Source organism: Bombina bombina, chromosome 8 (assembly GCF_027579735.1).
Source record: "Bombina bombina isolate aBomBom1 chromosome 8, aBomBom1.pri, whole genome shotgun sequence".
NCBI lineage: Eukaryota > Metazoa > Chordata > Amphibia > Anura > Bombinatoridae > Bombina > Bombina bombina.
This window is the reverse complement of record NC_069506.1, coordinates 100,687,128-100,713,218: the sequence shown is the minus strand read 5'-3', so window position 1 is coordinate 100,713,218 and position 26,091 is coordinate 100,687,128. Positions and strand designations below refer to the sequence as shown.

Here is a 26,091-nt window from a genome sequence, read left to right as displayed (position 1 = left end):
AAAGCTCTATATCTAACAGACCAACATGTTTCGTGCTGGTACAGCACTTCGTCAGGGAACTCTCAGATCCCTGACGAAGTGCTGTACCAGCACAAAACATGTTGTAGATGGGATGATATATTCAAAGTAAAAATTAGCCTGAGAATAAAATATAGTTATATTTTTTTAAACTTTTATTTACTGTTTATACTGGAAAAATAAGTGGTACAAGTAGTACCACTTAGTAGTGCAAAATTATATAGCATTAGCTTAGCGCCGGCTTTCTAAAGCAAAGAAATTCACAGATATTTTCCTACAAAAATTAATTTTACAGAACGCCGCTCCTAGCTCTACTGAGCAGGTCTGTTTTTTTACTAAGCGCATTGGGCATGCTGTATAGTCACAGTGCGCCCGATTGCACCATTAAACTGAATGTAGCTTGCTCATGCTACATTTACTGGCCCTTTAAGTCAGAATTTTGTACTTAAAGTGAAGGCCAATTTTGATAAATTAGTGCCTGGTTTTTAATAATCCTATTAAAAACAAAGGCACTTTAATTCATCAAAATTGACATTTTACTCGTTTTCTTCAAAAACTTCACTTTTAATCCTGGCAGCCACGAATCCGGCTTCCTCCAATCACTGTGTTGCATCAGGCCAAGATTCCCCCGGGGGGGGGTGGGGGGAAGCCGTGATTGGAGGAAGATGGATTTGTCATTTCTGATGTCTGCAGAGGCTTCCGACGACCGGGGGAAATGCTGGAGCGGCTGCCAGGATTAAAAGGTACGTTTTTGAAGAAAACAAGTGAAATGTCAATTTTGATGAATTAAAGTGCCCTTGTTTTTAATAGGTTTATTAAAAACCGGGCACTAATTCATAGAAATTGACTTTCACTTTAAACAAAAAAAAATTGGATTTCATGCTAGTGCTAGATGACTAAAGACATGTGCACCCTCCTGAACTCACCAATGAGTGCCCATTAACAAAGGACATCAAGAGAACTAGGCAAAACTGACAACAGAAGTGAGTTGGGAAGTTGTTTTAAGTGTCATGCTCTATCCAATACATTTAAGATTAATTTTACTGTCCCTTTGAGAATAAATTACAATGTAAATCAACACTGAACTTTTATTACAAAAACGTCTATAATCCAAACACACCATAACAACATTATAAAATATATATACAGTATATAGCTGAAATTATCAAATTTTATAATCACAACATAATAGTACAACATTATAAAAATTAACTAAACACAGATGGTTCAAAACTATTTATTTGATCAACTTTCAAAATCACAACATTTACATTTGATTAATTATAGCGCATGCGCACAAAATGTGTAACCTACGCATAGTTCTGTGATTCTAATAATTTGGAAGGTAAGGCAAAAAATGTAAAAAGTTGTATGTGACAGGTATTTAAATAAACATTAGAGATATGCAGCCAAGAAATTTTCATTTTGGATTAAATTTTCGTTTAGAATATTCAGGGAAATTTGTTTCCTCAAATATTTGGTGGCTTCACTATTTGGAATTCGTTTAGTTTAAAACTAAGCGAATATTGAATTTTATTAAACATTTACATTTGTTTTCGTTAAAATTAATGTAAATGTTTAAAAGCTGTAGCTACAATACTTATCTTAAAGTGAAGGTGCATTTCAGACTTAAAAAAAAGTGTATATATATTTTATAATACAAGATTTGTAATGCTACTTGTTATCTTCTGTTCCTCCGCCCCCCTTAATTTATTTTTTGGATAGGATGTGACATAGAGAGCAGTCCCACCCACTCTCTACATAAGCTTCCAAAGGGCTGGACTTCAAGAGTGTCATATGACTCACACACTCATTGGATGTTCATTGGAATTGTCATAAAAAAAAAAAGTTCATCCCAGTTGGTCAGCATAATATTGTAATGGAAGCATTACTTTAGACACATATTTTCACGGATAGAGTTTTAAAAAAAACTCATACTTTTACACATACTTTTTTAATGGCAAAGATTACATATATGGCATTTGATTAGCTAAAGTTTACCCTCAATTTAATGCACTCTGGAGAACGCAATAACCCGATCCTTTTCTTGCCAGAATCCCAGCATCGCTAACAGCAGGCTTAATGCTCTCGGGTTCCCAAAACCAGCACTAACTTTAGTGCAGGTCCTGGGAGCTTAGCGTGCTAAAAATGCTGTTCGCCTGGCCGGTGCTCTGGCAAGAAGAGGTTTGGGTTAGCGAGCTCTCCAGAGCGTGTTAACATAGTATTCATTTGTTTTCTTTTAAAAAAAATGTGATACTTGACGATTTTCATCAGTATTTTTTTTGTTTTCTTTCATTTTCTTTGTGCATTCATTCTGATATTTGTTTTGTTAAAACAAAAACGAAAATTCGATTTTCTTCACAAATGTGTATTAGTGATGAAACGAATGCACAAGTCTAATAAATATCATACAAAGTAAAGAAGGATATTTTACACATTCCATCATAAGATAAATATATTAGATCAACACATGCAGTTAAAAATCCTTACTAAGTAATAAAAGATTAGTTATATAAGTTTCCTTTGTTATATTTTATATGTTATAACCTATGGCCTGATCATCTAAAGCTGACCGATCTGGCGAGTTTATCCAAGAACTCTCAACAGTACTGCAAGATCTCTCAAGCATTTTTAAAAAGGGAAACTTAAAGGGACACTAAACCCAATTTTCTTCTTTCATGACTCAGAGAATACAAATTTAAACAACATTCCAACTTACTTCTATTATTTATTTAGCTTAATTTTTTAGATATCCTTTATGGAAGAAATAGAAATGTACATTAGTGAGCCAATCACACAAGGCTTCTAAGTGCAGCAACCAATCAGCAGCTACTGAGCCTATCTAGATATGCTTTTCAGCAAAGAATATCAAGAGAATAAAACCAATTAGATAATAGAAGTAAATTAGAAAGTTGTTTAAAATTGCATGCTCTTTCTAAATCACAAAAGAAAAAAATTGGGTTTCATGTCCCTTTAAGTTTGAAAGCTGTTTATCTAACGCTGCAGGGATCTGGGTATGAAAGAGAAACAAAAACTTTACAATATAATGCTAAAAAAGATTTTGTGTAATGTCTCTTCATTCTGTTAAATTTTTGATCATTAGACTTAATTTTCTGTTCTATAAACTTCATACTTACTGACAGATTGTCACTATGTGCCCAATATGTTGCTAAAATTGCAGTTACAATAATTTTTTTAATTTAGCTGTCTGTCACTTCCACAAATCAGTCTGCTTCCCAATAAAATAAAATAAATCATTTTATGAATCTATAGTAATCTATATGTAAAATCAAAACCTACCATTGCAGCAGTCCCATATTAAATTAAATAGCAACTTTACAGATAGTTTTTCATTTGTCAGCATTATTTAAACATCTATAATGAGTGCATTTTGTAAAATCATAACAAAAGTAAATATGTAATAAGTCTTAAAAATATAAAATAAAATGATTTCTAAAGATACGTAAATACATTTACATATATTAAAGTATATGGCATCTGCCAATACCATTACTACAATTTGGACTAGATTACAAGTGGATCTCTATAAATAACAGGCCATTATAAGTAGCTGGTTATTGCTACCGCATGTACAAATATATTTAAAATTGCTGCGTGACTTACTCCCTTCGCTGTGCTAGTTCTCATGCCGCGGCATGAGAACGAGGCTCCCTTTGGAGCCTATAGAAGAACGCTCTATTACGAGTGGAGCGCAAATATCGCGCTTGCAAAATCACAATTTTGCGCTCCACTCATTATCTGGCCCTTAATGTCTGAAATATAGAACATTAATGACTTGGGATGCTTTACTCAAAGTTGTAACTGAATAATGTTTAATTAATTTCAATTAAAACGTTCTAAGGACATGACATATATATTCATGCCTATGTCATAAAAGGGTAATAATCATATTCATTTCAATGTGTAAGTCAAACTAGATGAACACTAAGCAACCAAGCTCACTCTATTACACACACGCTACACAGTTACAAGTTGTAAACCAAATGTTAAAAAGCATAGGAATTCCAAAGTGATCCTCCCAACTCACTCAGTTTAATAATATAATATACTAATACAATGAATTCATTGAGAAATTTCATTTCAGAATTGTAATGCTTTTTAAAAGTTTGGTTGCAAGTACTTGATACATATTACATCAATCAAATGCTACTCATACATTGGCATTTCCATTGAAAGTGGAATTGTATTTAAAATGAAGCCATCTTATGATCATTGGGGTTTATTGAAGGAAACAATCACATATCCTATAAAACCATAGAAAACACATTTTCAGGGAAATAAAATTACCTCTTCTTCAGTTTCATTCACCTCACTGCTTTTAGAATGCAGTAAATCAGACTCATTATTAGGACTTTCCTCCATGGCTAAACCATTATTTTCAATGTTAGTTTGTTCAGTCAAGTTTCTAAAAATTCCATTTTCTGAAACAGTTTCTGCTTCTACCTCATTTTCATTCTTGATCACATCTTCTTCTACCTCGTTTTCATTCTTGATCGCATCTTCTTCTACCTCGTTTTCATTTTTGATCACATCTTCTTCTACCTCGTTTTCATTCTTGATCGCATCTTCTTCTACCTCGTTTTCATTCTTGATCACATCTTCTTCTACCTCGTTTTCATTCTTGATCACATCTTCTTCTACCTCGTTTTCATTCTTGATCACATCTTCTTCTACCTCGTTTTCATTCTTGATCACATCTTCTTCTACCTCGTTTTCATTCTTGATCACATCTTCTTCTACCTCGTTTTTATTCTTGATCACATCTTCGTCACTATGTGTGTCACTAGTTTGTAATAATTCTGTTTCTGTTTTAGAATGTTCTATACTTTGCTCTTCTTTAACATCATTTTCTAAATTGGTTGCTTCTATTATATCTGAAATATCACTTACATCCAAATCCTGCTTCTGATCTATTATTTCATGTTCATTAGATGTTGTTGCACCAGTTTCTTCTGCTGGCATCTCATGGCTTGTGTTGTTCTCATGTATTGTGCTGGAATAATTCATATATGTGCTTTCTAAGGGAGTATCAGGTCCATCAGAAAGGGTTTCTTCTCGCAAATCTTCATTCTGTTCAGTTTTAAAATTTTCATTCTGTTCATTTTGCAACTCTTCCTTCTGTTCAGTACTTTGCTGTTTTTCTTGTAAAGGTTCATCCATTGAGCTAGCAATAAGACGTTCTGGATCACTAAAATAAAAGGTAAGATATTAATTTGTAGTGTTTAGAAACAACAATATTTTTGGTATCAAGTTAAACATTATTTGCATTGTGATGTACTGTGCATGTTCAATCATATAAACTAGAACAGAAGACTTCTCTATCTATAGAAGACCAAATACACAGTTTTCACATGGAATTATTCAAATCACTATAACTGATCTATAAAATTGAAACAGCCTCTATGCTCATCATCTAATACTCTGCAGGCAAAACAGCTAGACGGCTAGACAAAGGGCTGTACCTTCTTACTTAGTTCCTAACTGAGCAAAACAATTAAGGTGGTGCACAGTTTTCAATTTCCTTTAAGAGATAGCTTAAATGACCACTCAATGCAGTAGAATTACATAAATAACAAGGGCATCATAAAAAGACACAGTAATAACATTTACCCTGAATTTCAAATAAGCAGTAGATTGTTTTCTGACAAATTTATTTTTTCTTCCATTTTCCGGCCCTCTGTTTCATGTGACAGACATCAGCCTATCACATACGTATACCCTGTGAACTTATGCACATGCTCTGTAGGATCTTGGTCTCCAGAAAGTTTGACTATAAACAGACACAATTTGATAATGGAAGTAAACTGAAAAGTGTCTTAAAACTGCATGATCTGTCTGAATCATAAAAGTTTATTTTGACTTGAGTGTCCCTTTAAAACAGGTATTTCCCGATTTTTATTCCCCAAGCATTTTACATATATAAACCATACTGACACTTACACTACATAAACTGCTAGTATATTTGTAAGTTTTGGTCATTTCTGTATGTGTTTTAGTATTTGAATATTAAAACATATATTAAAAGGATATGAAACCCCCAAAAAATATTTTGTGATTCAGACAGAGCATAGAATTTTAAAAAAAACTTTCCAATTTACTTCTATTATCGAATTTTCTTTGTTCCCATGATATTCTGTGTAAAATCGAATAATAAAATTAAAAGTGAAGTTGAAAAGTTTGCGAGATTCATTTCTGAGAAAAAAGAAAGGAAAATAGATAGCGACCTAAGCGATTACTCCAATAGTAGGGTGTATCTGTGGGGTCTCTCTCAGACAGAGATAACTCAGACAGAGATTGTGATACTATGGACGTTGAAGGCTCAGGTGGGAAAAAGAGACCCAAACCTATCCTAAGAAATAGAACCCAACGCCATGCTAACCCAGAAAATGTCCCTTTAGGAGGAGAACTGGGTGGGGAAGGGGGAAACAGGCCGCGCACCAGGCTCCAAGTGCGCTTCAATCAGAAACCCCAACATTACAAGAAAATGTAGTAATATAGGAACTTAATATTATAAATCTCTCAGATGTAATTTTAACAGAGACACACATTTCGGTACTCAACAGAGGCCTTTCATTTGTACCCACCGATGAAATTGACAAGTTTGAAATAGTAAAGGATGTCCACTTATTTACAAGGAAAATACTGCTTAAAAAATTATTTACCAGCTCTGACTCAAGGGTGTTAGATTACACTGATATGGCAGCTATACAAGACTTAGGGCAAAATGAATCAAAGTGAGAATAAGAAAATTCTCACATTTGTCGTCAAAAAAAAACCTCACAAATGATATCACCATATTTATGAAAGGTTATGCGCCAATAAAGTTGCAACTTTTTATATGTGCGAACAAATTGACTCATGACCATTCGCAAGTCTTAAATATATGCAATTAAGTTGTCTGGAAATGCCTAATTCTTGTATTAATCTTTATTGGCATTTTAAAATGCCTGTATATATTCGCAGTTCTCATATATGAAAAGTGGTGCATGCAATATTCACTGTTTTTAATCTCGCCAATATGTAGGTTGCGAGGAGTGAAAAATAAAGGGCGATATTGTTTGTTTGTCTGGAGGGAAAATGGAAATATGTCTTTTTCTTGCTGTATCTAGGGTTAGAATTGCCCACAACAAGGCGCAGAACCTGAATAATATTAATAATTAAATAACAAAATAGGTATAAACAAATTTATAAAAAAGAAAAATAATTTAAGTGCAATTGAAATAAGTGTATTAAAAAGAACGAAGATAAGCTCCAAAAAAACTGGCAACCTTCCTCAATGAAAGAGAGCCAAAATAAAAATAACATTCTTACAAACAATCACTTGACCAGTGTCTAAAATTAAGATTGATAAAGAAAGTGAAAATGAAATTTTCGCAAGAAAACTAGGATCAGCCATTCGCTTGACATCGCAAAAAAGTTTTGCCCCAAAAATGTCTCTAGAATTTTGATAAATACTGGCAACATTTTTGACTTCGCACATTGCGAACTATTGCGGAAATAATCGCAAACTTTTTAGGCACATTTTTTCGGGGCTTGATAAATTTTGCCCTTAATCACCTTAGTACTGACTCTAGCAATAATGGGTGGCGCCATATTTTGAAACTGAAGTCACACTTTGTACCTACGAGTAGTGTGCCACATAATGCTTTAACATTTCTTAATCTGGTTTGTAATATTTTGTTAATAAAAGAGAACAAAAGATCAGGGAATGATAATCTCTCTAGTTTAAATTTAAAAAGACTGTGCAAAATTGTATTTTGACTTGAGTGTCCCTTTAAACCAGGTATTTCCTGATTTTTGTTCGGCCAAGCATTTTACAAATATAAACCACACTTACACTACATAAACTGCTAGTCTATTTGTAAGTTTGGTCATTTCTGTATGAGTTTTAGTATATGAATATTAAAACATAGTTTAAAGGGATATGAAACCCTAAAAATTATTTTGTGATTCAGACAGAACATATAATTTTAAAAAAACTTTCCAATTTATTCTATTATCAAATTTGGAACTAGGAAAATAGGGGGCACCCTTGGCAATCAGATAAAATATATAATGGTGCAGATGCTATATAAACTATTGTTATAATGGTTCTAAGAGATAATGCAGAAAAGCATACACATATAGTCAGAAAATGTACATAATAAATAACGGTTGTTTAGCAAAAGTTTGTTTTAACAATAGACGTAACAGTGTAATGATATAAAAGTCCAGAGATAGACAGAATATGATGGCATCACAGAGGAACAGGTCAAGGCAGCTGTCTGTGTATGGATCAAGGCCCAGATCCAATATCAAGCAATGTTTGGCGCTTTTTTGGAAGGAAAGCGAGTTTCTGTTTTAGCTTTCCACTTGCTGCCATTCATCTCTACCACTTTATTGTCCTTTCATCTGGATTGCTGTGAGTTCCTGCCTGCCTTCCCTGATATCAGGGTGACTGATCCCAGTTTGCCTCTGTTGCACCAAGGGAGGTGCATCACCAAATATTGCTGACTAATCATTGGAGGTGAGTCTGCTGGGTGACTGTTTTTAATCCCAGGCTGCCTCATCTACACCACTAGGGGTGTCTTACTAAATGTGAGTGTGATATTACACTGTTATCTGTCATCATTTTGTCAAACAATATTGGGCCATGTGGCGCTTCTGTTTTCTTATGTTGTCTACATATTATCAAATTTGCTTTGTTCCCATGATATTCTGTGTTAAAATATACCTAGGTAGGCATCTAGAACACTCCTACAAAACGGCTGCCTTATAGTGCCCCAGAAATGGCCCGGATCCAGAGCTTTACTGTGTTCTTCAAAAAAGATATCAAGAGAATGAATAAAAATTGATACTAGAAGTAAATTAGAAAGTTGTTTAAAATTGCATGTTCTATCTGAATCATGAAAAATAAACTAAATGTTTTTTTCTTTATCAGTGCAAGTATTAGTTGATATTGTTTTTGTATGTTTTTATTGTATGGAGTGTACAATTTTAATTATGTAAAGAATTACTTTTGTTTCTTCAAAAGCATGTGTTGTTTCACTCTTTAACGCTGCTAACTTTCCTCTGCAATTTGTCTGTATGTTTTATAGCAGATTCTATTAAAGTTATATATATATATATATATATATATATATATATATATATATATATATATTTATTCTAAGCCATAATTATTTTATGTTTGAGGGGGTTTTCTTTCTGCAGAGACGTGGAACAGCCATGGGGGCCAAGTTTGCGCCCTCATATGCCAACCTATTCATGGGTTGGTGGGAGCTGTTCCACGTCTTTGCGGATGGTAACCCCTTCATAGAGAATATCTATTTTTATAGGAGGTTCATAGACCATCTCTTATTCATTTGGCAAGGAGATGAAATATCTATGGAAAATTTTGTACAATCCCTTAATACAAATGATATGGGCATTGAATTTACCCATAATTGCCATGTATCTGAGATCGTCTTCTTGGACCTTCTGTTGAAATTTGATGGTTCAACTGGAAAGGTCAATACCACACTACACCGTAAACCGATTGTGGGTAATTGCCTCCTACATGCACAGACTAACCACCCACCACATGTGTATAAAGGTATAGTAAAGGGGCAGTTCCTGAGGGCACGAAGAAACTGTAGCCTAGATCAGGATTTTGAAAGAGAATCTAAAGATTTAGTGTCACGTTTTGTGGAGAGAGGATACAGTAGGAATATGGTTGACAAGGTGTCTAAGGAGGTTGCTACTCTGGACAGGGGGCAAATGCTTGGTAAAGCTAAGTGGAGACCAGAACGTAAGGGTCTAAAATTCATTACCAAATACTCAAATCAATTCTCTGAAGTCTGCAACATAGTTAAAAAATATATGCCCATTCTGTATGGGGATGATACCTTGAAGCACATTGTGGAAAAAGGTTGTGACTTCATATACTCTAAAAATTTGACAATTGGCAATATGCTCTCACCAAGCATGCTCCCTGACCATGGCCCACGGAGTTCGTGGCTAAATACTGTGGGGACTTATAAGTGTGGTAAATCCCTTTGTAAATACTTAAAGCAAGGGAATGGTTTTGAATCATATGTAACAAATGAATCATTTACCACTAGGGGATGTGTAAAATGCTCTTCTACATTTGTTATCTACTTGGTTGAATGTACTCAACATAGATTACAGTATGTTGGGTTAACCACCCGGGACATACGCACTAGGATTAAGGAGCATTTAGGATATATCTCAAATGACATCCATTGTTCGGCACTTTCTAGACACTTTATTGAAACACACGGGAAAAATGTTGATATGTTTAAATGGAATGCGATTGAAGCTATTTGCAAGCCACGAAGAGGTGGCAGCAAACAAAAAATACTTGAAAGACAGGAAATTTATTGGATCCACAAACTAAAAACATTGGTCCCGTATGGATTCAATTCACAATTTGACGTGATCAATTACTGGGAATGATCCATTTATGATTATTATCTATAGCAGGAACTGTATATAAGTTTATATCTATCCACATATAGCTTGATACTACAGGTTGATATCTTTTAACTAAGATAGGTGTCAAGCTAATTTGGGAATAAGTATTAATAATTCGTTTAAGTACTTATATACATGTTTTTATATTTAGATATTTATGGTAGAGGGGAGATTGGATTATGTATAAGATGCTAGCTTTTGACCTAGGTATTGCAACTACTATATGATATACAGCAAGGATATTGGGTGATGTTTTTATCTAATAATGAATAGTACCTTATTGTAATATTTTGTGAGCATACCCCTTTATTATATAACTAAGTACAGAAGTTCATTCTAGCATTAGACATTTCTATTAATATATGATATATAGTATGAATAACAGAGAGGTGTTTATTTAATAATCAACAGCACCTTAATGTTTCACGATAAAGTATACCCCCACTATTTTACTAACTATGCTCCTGCTATTAAGTTAATTGATTATTTGTTTATCTAACTAGTTAATTACAGATGATGAAACGTTTTTTCACATTGCGGTTTAATTAATGTTCACCTTTGAACTGTTAATATTAGGAACAAGTTTACCAGTGTTGTACTAGACATAAAATGATAGTGATAGGCATTGCAATTATTAATTAAATTCAATTACAGTGGTTTTATTAATTGCTTAAGGGGCGGAGTATTGCCCTTTAAAAGCACACCCTCTGAGAAGGGGGATATGTCTATGATTACGGCCAGGCTGGCCGAAACATGTCAGGCTGTGTTTTGCTGTATTGATTTTATCCAGAGGCTCTGCTGCACAGGGTCTTTTTACTCTGATGATATTCTGCTGAAATAAAGTTTTGGATTTTACCTGGAGTATCTTTCATTTCTATTCAATATATATTTATATATTTACTCTTAAAGTGGTTTATTTTGAAGAGTTTTTAATAAAGTAATATGTCACTTTGTGGTTGGTGACATATGGATACGCATGGAAAACTCAGTGCTGCATGTGAAAAACAATGCTTATATATTTGCACAGGAAAATTTGTAATACCGGTATGTCATTTATTCTTTTTTTTTTTTTTTTTTTTTTTTTTTTTTTCAAAAGCTTTATTGAACATAAAATTACTGCGTACAACGCAGAATTAAAACAGTTACATATGCAACAATGTGGTTACAATGATTCCATATACATAACACAGTGTTTCGACATATATGAGTTGTAGATATATTTACCGTTCAATAGGCAAATTTAGATTGCATAGGTAAGTTATTTAAACTAGGTAAGAAAAAAGAAAAAAGGAAACAATTCAATTAAGTGAATGAGAGAATACAATGAACAATTCAAATGGATGTATAAATGTATATTCATATGTACGTGATTCCTGCAGAAACGTAAATTGTTGTGTCAGTGATTATCGGGCTCTTAAAATGACCTTCTGCTCAAGTCAAAGTAATAGGAGAAGGCATCTGGCTTGTCAGCTAAGGGTAGTCAGTGAATATGCATTTAAGAAGTGGATGTTCGGGTGGTGGTTTTGGGTGTGGGGGTCGTCTGATTAAGATATTCCTCCCACAAAAAATATATCGAGTCATAGTCGGCTACTTGTTTGTTACGAGTAAAGCGATATTTTTCTAGTTGAAGAGATTGGGTGGTTGTTTCTCTCCAGACCTGGATAGATGGAAGTGTATTGCATTTCCAGTTTTTGGGAATTAGTCGTTTTGCTGAGTTTGTCATGATGGTCAGTAGGGCTAGTCGGAGTTTGCAAGTTATTTTGGTAAATTTATTAAAGATGAAAAACCAGATGTCGAGCCTGAGACTTAGAGATAGAACTTTTTCGAATTCGACTCTGATAGCTTCCCAATATGTTTGGGCTGTTGGGCACGTCCACCAGATGTGTGTGGGAGTGCCAACGTTGTGGCAACCTCTCCAACACTCCGGTGAGTGTGTAGGGAAAATGGTGTGAAGTCGGTGAGGTGTATAGTACCATCTATATAGTAACTTAACATTCATTTCCATTGCATAAATGGATGAGGAGGATTTTGTCATGCAAGAGAAGATTTTTTGCCATTCCTTAGGGGTTTGTGTAGTGCCTATCTCTGTTTCCCACTTTTGCGTGTACGAGGGGAGAGATGTGCTGCTCGGTTGCGTAAGTAATTGGTATGTAAAAGATAGAAAGCCCCTGTGTAGGGTGTCATAGATGCAGCTGCTTTCGTAACCCGTATGGGGGCGAAAAAGTAATAGCTTATGTGGATGTTTGACAAGGAAGTCTGTTAGTTGTTGGTATTTAAACCATTCTATATGTATTTTGTCCAGGATGGGGGCCAGTTCGGTTAAGGGTTTGATTTTCCCATTTTGGATGACTGTAAGGCAGGGAGAGGAGTTTATAATGTGAGGTGTTTGAGATGTTTGTGTGGGGAATGGTATTGGAGAATCTGGATTTTCACAAAGGGGTGTTAGTGGGGAGGGTACAGTTGAGATATGGTTATGTTGTTTTATGGATGTATCCCATAGTTTTAAAGTTTCTCTAGTGATTATTGGTAGATATGTAGGTAAGTTTCTTTTGGAGGGATGTAGCCAGCATTTGCTGCCAAGATGTGAAGTATTCGATAACGAGTGCTCTAGAAGAACCCATTCTTTGTGAACTGAATGTCTGCACCAATGTATTATTCTGGTGTAGAAGCTAGCCAGTCTATATTGGGTAAGGTTTGGGATCCCAAGGCCGCCCAGTTCTTTGGAGCGATAAAGGGTGGCAGTAGCTATCCGAGGTCTTTTGTGTTGCCATATATAGGAGATGAAGGATTTTTGAAGATTGTGTATCACAGATTTGGGGATTGGGATCGGTAGTGTTTGGAAGAGGTATAGTAATTTGGGGAGAAGAATCATTTTGACTGAATTAATTCTGCCTAGCCATGAGAGTGGTTTATTGTTCCAGGAGCGCAGTATATTTTGGATCGAATCGGCTATGGCTTTATAATTGGTGTCCAGTGTGACTTGCGTGTGGTGGGAGATATATACACCGAGGTATTTTATAGCGCGTGGTTGTATGCGAAAGTGAGCGAGTGCTTGTATGGCAGTGATTTCCTCCGTCTGTAGTCCAAGTGGGAGCAATTCTGATTTGGTAATATTTATTTTAAAGTTTGAAAAATTGCCGTATTGGTGTATTGTTTGAATGAGGGGGGGAAGTGAGTTTTGAGGTCGTGTTAGTGTGAGAAAGAGGTCATCAGCATATAAGGTAGCTTTATATTCCTGGTGAGCAATTTTGAACCCCTGTATGTCCGTGTTGTGTCTAATATGTGATGCTAGGACCTCCATTGCAAGGATAAATAATATAGGGGAGAGGGGGCATCCCTGTCTTGTTCCGTTTGTGATTGAAAATGGTTGGGACAAGGTATTGTTCAACTTTATTTTGGCTTGGGGACTGTTATAAAGGGAGAATATTTTTCCAGTGAAGGTCGAGTCGAAGCCAAATTGGGAAAGTGTCTCCTTCAGAAATTGCCAGTTTAGCCTATCAAAGGCTTTCTCCGCGTCCATAGAGATGAACGCGGAGGGGATATGGTTGTGAACTGCATGTTCCATTAGTAATAGAATTTTGGTCGTATTATCTTTAGCTTCTCTAAGAGGAGTGAAACCTGCCTGATTAATATGTACAATTGTTGGGAGTATTAGGTTGATGCGGGTGGCTAATATTTTAGCGTAAAGTTTGATATCTATGTTAAGGAGGGAGATTGGGCGAAAGTTAGCGGGCGTTGTAGGGGGTTTACCTGGTTTTGGGATCACTACTACTTGCGCTTCTAGCATGGATTGGGGGAACGGGTTAGTGTCCGTTACTTCGTTGAATAATTGAGTGAGATAAGGGGATAGTTGAGAAGAGAAGGTGTGGTAGTACTTTCCAGTGAAACCGTCTGGCCCTGGGCTTTTCCCATTGTTAAGTGATTTTATGGCCGTGGTGAGTTCAATTTGGGTAATGGGTTTGTTAAGGGTGTTAAGTTGATCAGTTGTTATAGTGGGTAGATGTGCACTGGAAATATAAGAGATCAGAGCTGGGGTAGGGCCTTGAGAGGGTGCATTTCTTTGAATATTATATAAGGTGGAATAGTAGTCATGAAAGGATTGTAGAATTTCTTTAGTAGTTTTTAGGGTGTGGGGACAATTAGGTGTTTGTAATTCGTTAATATAAGATTTCAATCTCTTTTTTTTCAAGGCTCTTGCTAATAACTTGCCTGACCTATTGCTTTCATAATAAAACATGCTGTTAGTTTTTGCGCGAAGTGTCTGGTATTCTATTTGTAGGAAACCGTCTAATGCTTGTTTAGCGTTTTGTAAGTCAGTCAGTATATCAGGGTTTGTAGGGGATTGTTTGTGGGCCAGATCCAGTCGGGCAAAGGTGTTTGATAGCTCATTATATTGCTGTCGATGTAATTTTTGGAAATGAGCCTTTAATTTAATTAATTCGCCCCTGAGCACGCACTTGTGTGCTTCCCATATTGTATATTTGTTGGCCGTTGAGGGGATATTCAATCTAAAATATTCTTCAATGGTGCTAGTAAGTTTCTTAATTGTGTCTGGATTGTTAAGAAGGGAGTTGTCTAGTTTCCACGTATATGATGTTAGTGGGGTGTTTGTCCATGATATGGTTAGTTTTACCGCTGAATGGTCTGACCATGATGTGGGGGAAATAACGCATCTGTTGACTAAGGCTAGGGCAGGTTGATTGGTGAAAATGTAATCTATGCGACTATATGTTCTGTTAGGATGGGAGAAAAAGGTATAGTCTCGGGTGTCCTGGTGGATAAAACGCCAAGTGTCGTGGAGGTTAAGGTTTCTCAAACCTGTCCATAATACATTAGTGACTTTTTTTGATATCGCTATTGTAGGATTGGAGCTATCCTTAGTAGGGTGAATGGGAACATTAAAATCCCCTGCAACAAAGATGGGTCCTTTTGCGATGTCTATAATGCGGTTAAATATTTGTTTAAAGAAAGGGGTTTGTTTTACATTTGGGGCGTAAATATTTACCAGGGTAATAGGTCTACCATAAAGTAGACCTACTAGGCCGAGAAAACGGCCCTCAGTGTCTCTAGAGGTTTGGATATGGGTGAAGGGGAGAGACTTATGCAGTAGAATACTGACTCCACCTCTTTTTGAGGTGTTGGAGCTGTGGTAGTGAGTGGTGAATGTTTTCCCAAAATATTTGGGCTCTTTGTTTTTTTTAAAATGGGTCTCTTGTAAGAATAAGATGTCTGCCTGTCTTTTTGAAAGGTCTGAAAGGGCTTTAGATCGTTTGTGGGGTGAGTTGAGTCCCTTAGCATTTTGTGTAAGAAGTGTTAGTTTACGAGTTTCAGCGTTCTTATTTTTGGGCAACATAGTGTGTTTGTTGGGGTATGTTGTTTAATTGTGTGGATGAGGTCACATAGAGCACTTTACGTATATGTATCTTACAAATGTGTGGGCACATCTCTGCAGGAGAAGAACATTCATTTGACAGGTGATAACTTAAACAGTTTCTCATAACAAACATAATAACATTATTAACCATAAAAAACATTGACATATTAACCAAAAACAAAAAATCTCTCTGCCTATCATAGGTCATAACTGAGAGTAAGTTGGGGGCAGTACCATAAAGTGCCCTGAGAAGTTGGCATTTTTTTTTTTTTTTTAAATTATATTGAATAAGAATCCTAGAGTGGGGAGGGTGAGGTAGATAAGTCGGAGGGGTGGGTAGGAAGGGGAAAGGATAGGTGGTAAGGGGAGGAGAGGATGAGGTAGGCATGATGGAAAAGGAGTTGTCAGAATCTATCTTTGCTCTCATTCTGCTGATAGCAGAAGGTTCTAAATTGCTGAGTTACAAAAAGACTAGACTAAATGATGATGACCTGTACTTGCCTTTCCCGAAGGGGCAACATTCGCCAAAATGTCCATCTATTTGTTTAGTATTACTGAGATAGGTGTAAAAGAGTTCACAAAGGTGAGTCTTCAGAGGAGGTCAAGCCGGTAGTGGGTTGCCTTCTTGTGGTGGCTTCTTTTGCTTTGGCTTTCTTAGGAAGGGCTGTATGCCAAGACTCATTCGGATTGATTCGTCCCTTGGAGGTTTGTGAGTTCTGTGGTTCAGGTAGTGATTCCGTAGGTGGTTCAAGGCCAAGTGCTGTACAAAAAGTTTGAGTGTCCTCTGGAGTTTTGCAGATGACACGGGTGTTATTGCTGATGGTCCAAAGATGTGTTGGGAAGCCCCATCTGTAGGAGATTCTCTTATTTCTTAACATGGTAGTAAGAGGTGAAAATTCTTTCCTGCGTTGTAAGGTGCGGGTTGATAGGTCCTGGAAGAATTGTAAGACATTGCCTCTAAATCTTACAGGCTGAGTTTTGCGGGATTGTCGTAAGAGCATTTCTTTTTCTTGAAAGTTCTTTAAACGGATCACGATATCTCGTGGCGGAGCTGAGTCAGGAGGTTTTGGTCTCAAAGTTCTATGAGCTCTGACCCATAGGATATCTTCAGTATAGGAAGATTCTTTCAGATGTCGAAATAGATCTTGCAAATAAACTGGGAAATCCCTGGGCAAGACTGACTCTGGCACTCCTCTGATACGCATATTTTTGCGCCTGCTTCGATTCTCGAGGTCGTCGAGCTTATCTTGAAGAGAAAGTATGGTCTCCTGTTGAGAGGTTACTTGGTCAGTTAGTTGCTGTACATCCTCTTTAATAGTTTCTTGGTTACTTTCAAGAGATTCAACTTGGAAACCTAAGGTGTGAATGTCCTGCTTTAATTCGGCCAGCTCTTCTCTAATACAGGAACGGACTATGTCTGCAATGTCCTTTTTCGATGGTAAATTTTGCAAAAATGAAGGAGAGAGTTGGCATTCAGCTGGTAAAGTTCTGTTTGATTGAGATTCCTGTGACAGGGTTTGAGGGGTTTTGTCACCAGTTTTTTGGGAAGCAGGAGAGGTATTCATTGTGTCTGAACTATGCAAAAAAGAGGACATAAGGCTTGATTTCCCTGTAAGAGATTTTGACATTTTGTCATGTTTGACATTGCGTTTAGCCGTCATGTTGGGCCAGAGATACTCGTGGCGTAACTCGTGATTCTCCTGCGCCAAGATTGTCTTATGTCAAGAAACACTTATGAGGTATATGGAGGTGTTAGAACAAGTCCTCAAAGCAGGCAAAAGGATCTTGTAATCACTGCCAATAAATAAAAGATGCACAGCGGTGGTGTATTGCGGCTGGAAGGGTTAAAGTCTGTGCTAGAATGTACTAGAATCACGGCAACAGATGTGTGGTTTTATCTCCAGGCTAAGTTTTAAAGTCAGGTATTGGATGTTGCTGAGGATTTATGTTTCAAAAGAGCTGCAGAGTCAGCAGAGTCAGTGGTTAAAAGCAGCAAAACTGTTATTTATTTCCTCTTTTGCACAAAGGGGTATTTGGAGTATTTGAGTTGCAGACCCTGTTTCAGTAATTAGGCATGAGAGTTAGGTTAGAGTGCGCAGCTAGTCTGTGTCTGTAGCTGATCCTGTAGTAGGCCTAATCCCCAGGCTCAGTATGTTGCAGGGGCCTGCAGAGGTCATGCAGGTGTTAATTATATATTGTGGCCAGATTACAGTTAGGGAATGTGCTTGTCTCAGTGTGGGTAGGCTGATTTAGTAGGGTTTATAAAAAGTTCTTACCCTGGAGAAAGCGGAGTTCCGGAGTTCCGGAGTAGGCCCAATCCCCGGGCTAAATTTATTTTCCGGTCCGACTCGAAAATCGGGTGCTGTTTTTCAGTCTTGGGGCCCTTCGTTTTAGATTGTGGGCCTTCCTAGGAGCTTGGTTGTGGCCCCTGATGACCAGCAAAGGGGTACATTTGTTGCCTGATGTCAGATGTGGCCTGAATTCGGCCCGGAGTGCTGGGTGTCTCTGGTCCAGGGGGAGATGAAAGGATTATCCCTCAGAGTTGTAGCTACAGGTTTTAGAGGTGCTGGGGAATGTTGTAGGAGAGTTTAGGGGCAAGGATGGTGAGGATTCATAATGATATAAGGGCCTTTACAGCGGAGCTCCGGAGTTATGCTGCCATCTCTGCAGCTGCCGGCTCCGCCCCCCCACCGGTATGTCATTTATTCTATTTTTTAAAAGGAAAATAATACAGCGCCAGATTATGAGTGAAGCGCTAATTTAAGCGCTAACAATAAGGGGTTTTATTGCGGGTGTTTGCGCTTGTCGGGTTTACCGCTGGTATTATGAGTTGAAAGTAAACACAAACGATTTAGCGCAATCGAGATTTACGCTAGAATGATTACCACATCCTCAGAGCTCTGGTTAACTTACGCAAAACAAAAAAGTGTCAAAAAACACAATAAAAATATATAAAGTACAGTTACACTCATAATAACACCATCTAATAAAAAGTCTAAATTCATCTTTTTGCACTCGTGGAGTTAGCGTGCAAGTAAAAACAGTTTACTTTTAATTTATAATATGAGCACAAAAAGCCAAACTGCTAATGCAGTTAACGCTCAAGCAGTAGCATTAGCGCTCCACTTGTAATCTGACCAATTGTGTGCAATTGTTGTTGCAGAGTGTTCAAATGAAGAATTGGTGGCATAAAACGAATGAAGATAAAAAAATTTTGCAATTGCCTCAGTCTTGACTCTGTTTGGTCCATTTACTCTTCTTCTAGCATGATTAGAAGAATAGTATAGCTGAGACAAGTCCTCTTGGTATTTAATAGACTTTTATTATACTTAGCTGAGGAGTGAAAAATGCAAGCCCACACACCTGGCAAAGTGTGGCATATGTGACAATATCTATGTGCTATTTCTGTGGTTTCTAACATAAACAAATAATAATTGTTTTTTTTTTAATTGGCATAAAATCCAAATGTTCATGTTTTGGCAAGGTGAACTGATGAATGTGTAACCACACAACAAATTGAAATTATTTGTTTAGATTAATTGGTGGGTGTTTCTGATATTACCATCCATGAGGTGCCCAATACATAGTATCTTGCTAAGTGGTTAAAACAATTTCAACAACAACAAATCCGTAAACATAATTGATGTGGGCTTTATGTCTTTGAGACCTTGAACTTTATTGAGTTTATAAAACTTTTTTTTCACCTTAGAGATATATACAGTTATTAGAATGAATCCTTATTATGACAAATACATTTTTTGTTTAGTATAAGTTTTTATACAATGTGCAGAGAGGCAGCTATGTCACTGCGTGTTGATGGAATATACATTTTTACCATTTTTGTGCAAGGTAGATTGAAGACTATGCAGACTGAGAGAGACACGGAATGATTTTGTAGGAAAATGTATTTAGTTAGAAGAGCAGGGCAAATTGAAAACTGGAAACAGAATTGAAACAACTTGTAAACTTCTGTACTCTTCCTGTTGAGATCTGATCTAAAGCTAACACATTTTCCTACAGGGTGTTTTTTTCGCATGATGATAAAGTTCCTTCTTTGTATAGTCTGCTAGAAAGAAAATCACGACTTGTGTGGATACCTTACAGAAAAATCAATTAAATTGATGTGTAAATGTTATGAGTGTCAAATGACTGAAACAACTCAGAGATATGTTTCAGTAAGTGGTGAAATGCGTATTGGGGTAGATTTATCAAATGTCCGACAGACATGATCCGCTTGTGCAATGCCACCCTCTGCACATTCGAGGCCAATCGGCCGTTAGCAGGTGGTGTCAATCATCCAAATCATTTCCGATGACTGCAGTCGCCACCTCAGAGCTGGAGGATGAGTTAAGGAGCAGCGGTTCTGTACTTATGTTTTCGGAGAGCCTGAAGGCTCGCATGGAAATAGAAGCATCCGCTGCATAATAAATAAACCCCAATGTATTGTTGTCTTGATCTCTTTTTGAAAGAAAATTCTGGCTAGTATGAGGGAAACTATGAACCTTCTTCCAATCATTGAGCAAATATTTTAGACTACTGAAATTGGGATCTAGTAGGGAAAAAAATATTGTTGCCAATTATATATAAACAAAAGCATTTATTTTGCATTTGCTTCCTTCATAGAAAACTTAAAGGGAAAGTCTACTTGAAATGTTATTGTTTGAAAAAGATAGATAATCCATTTATTACAAATTCCCCAGTTTTGCATAACCAACACAGTTATATTAATACTTTTTACCTCTGTGATTACCTTTGCAGATTGCCCTCTTATCTCAGTTCTTTTGACAGACTTGCATTTTAGCCAATCACTGCTAATTCATAAATAACTCCACATGAGTGCTCACAATGTTATCTGTATGACACACATGAACTAGCAATGTCTAACTGTGAAAAACTGTTAAAATGCACTTAGATAAGAGGTGGCCTTCAACGGCTTAGAAATCAGTTTATGAGCCTACCTTGATGATAAAAGTAAATTGGAAAGTTGTTTAAAATTGTATGCCCTATCTGAATCATGTCCCTTTAATGTAATGTAACTTGTGTATTTTCTTCAGATGTCTTCAATTTGGTCTTTCACATTTTAAATGAAATCATTATACTCACTCTTCTGTGGCTATTTCTTTCTTCTTCCTCTTTACTTCTTTTTTGGCAACGTGACCACGAAAAGCAGCTTGGATTGTTGTTGCAGCCTGTGCTTTTGTGAAATCCTCTGTAATATTCTCCTGAATTCAAAAAAACATAAACTATTAAATGAAACGGTGTTTAAATGGAATACATTATCCCTGTTCTTCTTAAAAATGTCTAGAATCATAAATGTAGATAAAATGTTGAACTTAAAATATGTGTGTAGATGGATTTAAAGAAAAGTTTTTCTAGAAATGAATTATGCCTGATAAAAGTGACATAGAAAATCAAATAATAAATGATATTACAATAATAGATTATTACAATAGGAGCGTTAAGAATAGAACATGCTCTAGTATTATAAGTGAATGGCTAAAAATAAGTTTAACAAAGAACACGAAAGCGGCCGACATTTTGTTTGTGTGCCCTATACTTTGGATGGATAGAGCAGGGTGCGCTACTATTGCCCATATTGCAAGTGGTAAGTTAAGTGTTGCACTCTAGTACAACTTAAAACAGAGCTGGAAAATGTAGGGCTTTTAGAAATCCGAATTAGTGATAAAGGGACAGTCAACACAAAAATTGTTATTGTTTAAAAAGATAGATTATGCCTTTACTACCCATTCCCCAGCTTTGCACAAGCTACATTGTTATATTAATATACTTTATAACATTTAAACGTCTACATTTCTGCCTGTTTCTAAGCCACTACGGACAGCCTCTTATCACATGCTTTTTTATTTGCTTTTCACAACAGGAGACTGCTAGTTCATGTGTGCCATATAGATAACATTGTGCTCATGGCCGTGAAGTTTTGCATGACACAGCACTGATTGGCTAAAATGCAAGTCAATAGATAATAAATAAAAAGTCGTGTGATCAGGGGGCAGTCTGCAGAGGCTTAGATACAAGGTAAACACAGAGGTAAAAAATATATTAATATAACTGTTGGCTATGCAAAACTGGGGAATGGGTAATACACGGATTATCTATCTTTTTAAACAATAACATTTTTGGAGTTGACTGTCCCTTTAACGCTTCAATATTTTTATATGCGTAACAAAACACATGTAAAATATATTAAAATAAAGTTTTTTACTCAATTGTTATACATATTAAATTTATAATAAAGGTTTATTATTGAAATAGACGTTTTAACAGTAATTTAAAATAAGTACATGAAAAATGTATTATTCGGATATTAGTTTGTCAAATTAATTCTAAATATGGCAGTGGGTATTAACATTCAACTATTTTTGATATTAGAGTTGAAGAGCAACACAACAAGATCTGGATTTGCACAGATCTTTGTGTGTTGCACAATCACAAGAAGAAATCCGGCACTGCAAAAAGCCAAATGCCGTGGGTGGCGGCCATTTTCGGGATTCGTTGTTCACAGAATACAATGAAAGCACACTATTGTATAAGGGTACCCATCTAAAAGCAGTTTAAAATGGTATGTATATTAGTAGCCTGCAAGTGAAATAAAATAAAACTTTGAATGCCTAGGTTTTGTATTTCATATGATGATGTTTTCACATATTATGGTGTTTCTGCAAACTAAAGTTATATACTAAAATCCTGCTAAAAAAATTGCTGGTACCTCAAAGAAAAAAGTTGAAATTTATGTGTAAATGCAACGAGGTTTGAACAACGAAAGACTGCTCCAACCACGGCCAGATTTAACGCCCAGGTGCCTGTAAGCACCAAAATTTAAAGCACCCCGTGCTCCCTGCTTTGCCGGCTACTTTAACTAAGTTGCCTACCAGCAGTAAAATAACAGCATTATACATGTGCGGCTTCTTGTGGTTCTGTTATTTCACTGCCAGCGGCCATCATAGTTAAATTGATGGTAAACTTGATTGTTAGGGAATCAGTGTAACTATGATATAAATCTAGCCCCACTTTCATTCATTTATTTTTTTCGCTTCAAAATAAGTGTTTTTACAGCTAATCTATCTGATGTACTCATATTGCTCCTCCTCCCAGCAACAATCTACACTTTTTTTATTCAGTGACGTTTCTTGATCCAGCCAATTGATTTTCTGGCCTTTAGGCGGCGGAGTAAGAGATCCGTAGAAAAAAAAAAAGCACATGTGCAATCGATCTAAGGGGCGTGCTGTGTAAGGACTTGGCCACCTACAACTTTGAATCCATTTTGACTTTCATGTCAATGGCCTATATTGCACCAGTGTTATATTAATTTTTTTTTGCTAAATACTGTGGCATACGGCTCAATTTATCATCCCATGGCGGACAGGGGCGGATATATTTGCCCCTTTCAGCTCTGCTTCTCCTCTGGTGGGCAGCAATCTGCTACCCGCATTTACCATTGCATACAAGTGCTCCTGTACACTCGCGTGCAACCCTGCCACCTGCCCGTGCACAGCCAATCATGCACGGGCAGGTCCTGTCAATCTCTCCGGTCGGAAGAGACCAGGGAGATTAAAATTCTCCTCCTAAAAGAGGGCAGGGAAGCAGTGGTCTGATGAACACAGCTTGATTAATCCTGACTGCAGGTTTGCTTGTGCGAAGCTGCAGTCAAAGGTGAGAAAAGGGCTTGATAAATAGAGCCCATAAAAAAAAATAATCTTGGATTTGGAAACAAATGAGTCCTCTTTATTATTCAACTGCAACCGCAACAAAGTTTCCTTGAAATGAGACAACGCAGAAATAAACTCTCATAGCACAATAAGATATCCAATCTTTATCCTAAAGGTAGCAGAATTCCAGTACTCACATTCACATGAGCTGCAATAGCTCTAGGTGTAACAGTATTATTTATATAACCCACGGCAAACTGGAGCGCTTCTCTTATTACATTTTTATTTAAAACAAATCTTTAAAAACATAGGAGATATATGACACTAATAATAAAAACAATTTCAGCAGCTAACACACAAGGATAAACTATCTGTATGCATCTTTTTAAAAGTCTATAGTCACTTGGGGGCGATTCTAAAACATTTGCAGGCCTAGGGGCCAATTTATTAATGTGCAAGCTGACATGATACGATGTAGCGTATCATGTCCACCGCACATCGATAAATGCCGACAGCATACGCTGTCTGCATTTATCATTACACAAGCAGTTCTTGTGAACTGCTTGTGCAATCCCACCCCCTACAGATTCGCAGCCAATCAGCCGCTAGCAGGGGGTGTCAATCAGCCCAATCGTATAGGATTGGGTGGATTGATGTCCGCGGCCTAAGAGCAGGTGGACAAGTTATGGAGCGGCGGTTTTTAGACATCTGCTTCAAAACTTCTGTTTCCCGGCAAGCCTGAAGGCTTGAGTGGAAGCAGGGCATCAAGCTCCATTCGGAGCGAGATAATTCAGCCCCCTAGAGTGGTTTTTCCAGTCCAACACTCGCAGGAACAGCAACAGGTAGAACCTGGTGTATGTTTAAACTTTAATATTACGCCTAATACAAATCTAATGACACAGTTTTCCGTGCACTGTAAATTTGCTGTTATTTTCATATGCATAGGTTTTCTTTTCAGAGTAATTAGTGTTTTGAGTGTTTTGATAATAGCTTGAGACTTTTTAATTTGCGAGAATAAACAGCAAGATCTGTAGGGCAAAAATGTTTACAGAATTACGCAGGGAATTGTGCGACAATGTCATATACACCCAAGGGAAAACCTATGTTCAGCACATTTTACGAGAAAAAAAACAATTCTTTTTTTAAATATGAATTTCTATGTTTTTGAACATCCAGTGTACTTACATTACAATTTATACTGTGCATATTTAACCCCTTAGTGACCAGAGCACTTTTCCATTTTCTGTCCGTTTGGGACCAAGGCTATTTTTACATTTTTGCAGTGTTTGTGTTTAGCTGTAATTTTCTTCTTACTCATTTACTGTACCCACACATATTATATACCGTTTTTCTCGCCATTAAATGGACTTTCTAAAGATACCATTATTTTCATCATATCTTATAATTTACTATAAAAAAAATTATAAAATATGAGGAAAAAATGGAAAAAAAACACACTTTTTCTAACTTTGACCCCCAAAATCTGTTACATATCTAAAACCACCAAAAAACACCCATGCTAAATAGTTTCTAAATTTTGTCCTGAGTTTAGAAATACCCAATGTTTACATGTTCTTTGCTTTTTTTGCAAGTTATAGGGCCATAAATACAAGTAGCACTTTGCTATTTCCAAACCATTTTTTTCCAAAATTGGCGCTAGTTACATTAGAACACTGATATCTTTCAGGAATCCCTGAATATCCCTTGACATGTATATATTTTTTTTTAGTAGACATCCCAAAGTATTGATCTAGGCCAATTTTGGTATATTTCATACCACCATTTCACCGCCAAATGCGATCAAATACAAAAAATTGTTCACTTTTTCACGAATTTTTTCACAAACTTTAGGTTTCTCACTGAAATCATTTACAAACAGCTTGTGCAATTATGGCATAAATGGTTGTAAATTCTTCTCTGGGATCCCCTTTGTTCAGAAATAGCACACATATATGGCTTTGGCGTTGCTTTTTGGTAATTAGAAGGCCGCTAAATGCCACTGCGCACCACAAGTGTATCATGCCCAGCAGTTAAGGGGTTAATTAGGGAGCTTTTAGGGAGCTTGTAGGGTTAATTTTAGCTTTAGTGTAGTGTAGTAGACAACCCCAAGTATTGATCTAGGCACATTTTGGTATATTTCATGCCACCATTTCACCGCCAAATGCGATCAAATTAAAAAAAACGTAAAATTTTTCACAATTTTAGGTTTCTCACTGAAATCATTTACAAACAGCTTGTGCAATTATGGCACAAATGGTTGTAAATGCTTGTCTGGGATCCCCTTTGTTCAGAAATAGCAGACATATATGACTTTGGCGTTGCTTTCTGGTAATTAGAAGGCCACTAAATCCTGTTGCGCCTCACACGTGTATTATGGCTAGCAGTGAAAGGGTTAATTAGGGAGTTTGTAGTGAGCTTGCAGGGTTAATTTTAGCTTTAGTGTAGAGATCAGCCTCCCATCTGACACATCCCACCCCCTGATCCCTCCCAAACAGCTCCCTTCCCTCCCCCACCCCACAATTGTCCCCGCCATCTTAAGTACTGGCAGAAAGTCTG

General features: G+C 36.6%; 1 protein-coding gene across 2 annotated transcripts in view; it reads right to left on the bottom strand.

Moving 5' to 3' along the window:
- SPA17 (sperm autoantigenic protein 17) overlaps positions 1-26,091 on the bottom strand; it is a 224,561-nt gene that overhangs the window by 56,465 nt on the left and 142,005 nt on the right. For both annotated transcript variants that reach the window (XM_053690479.1, XM_053690478.1), the window contains exons 5-6: positions 20,972-21,090; positions 4,327-5,227 (exon numbers count right to left, since the gene is read on the bottom strand). In XM_053690479.1, the coding sequence (XP_053546454.1) occupies positions 4,327-5,227; positions 20,972-21,090 (1,020 nt within the window). The remainder of the gene's footprint in view (positions 1-4,326; positions 5,228-20,971; positions 21,091-26,091) is intronic.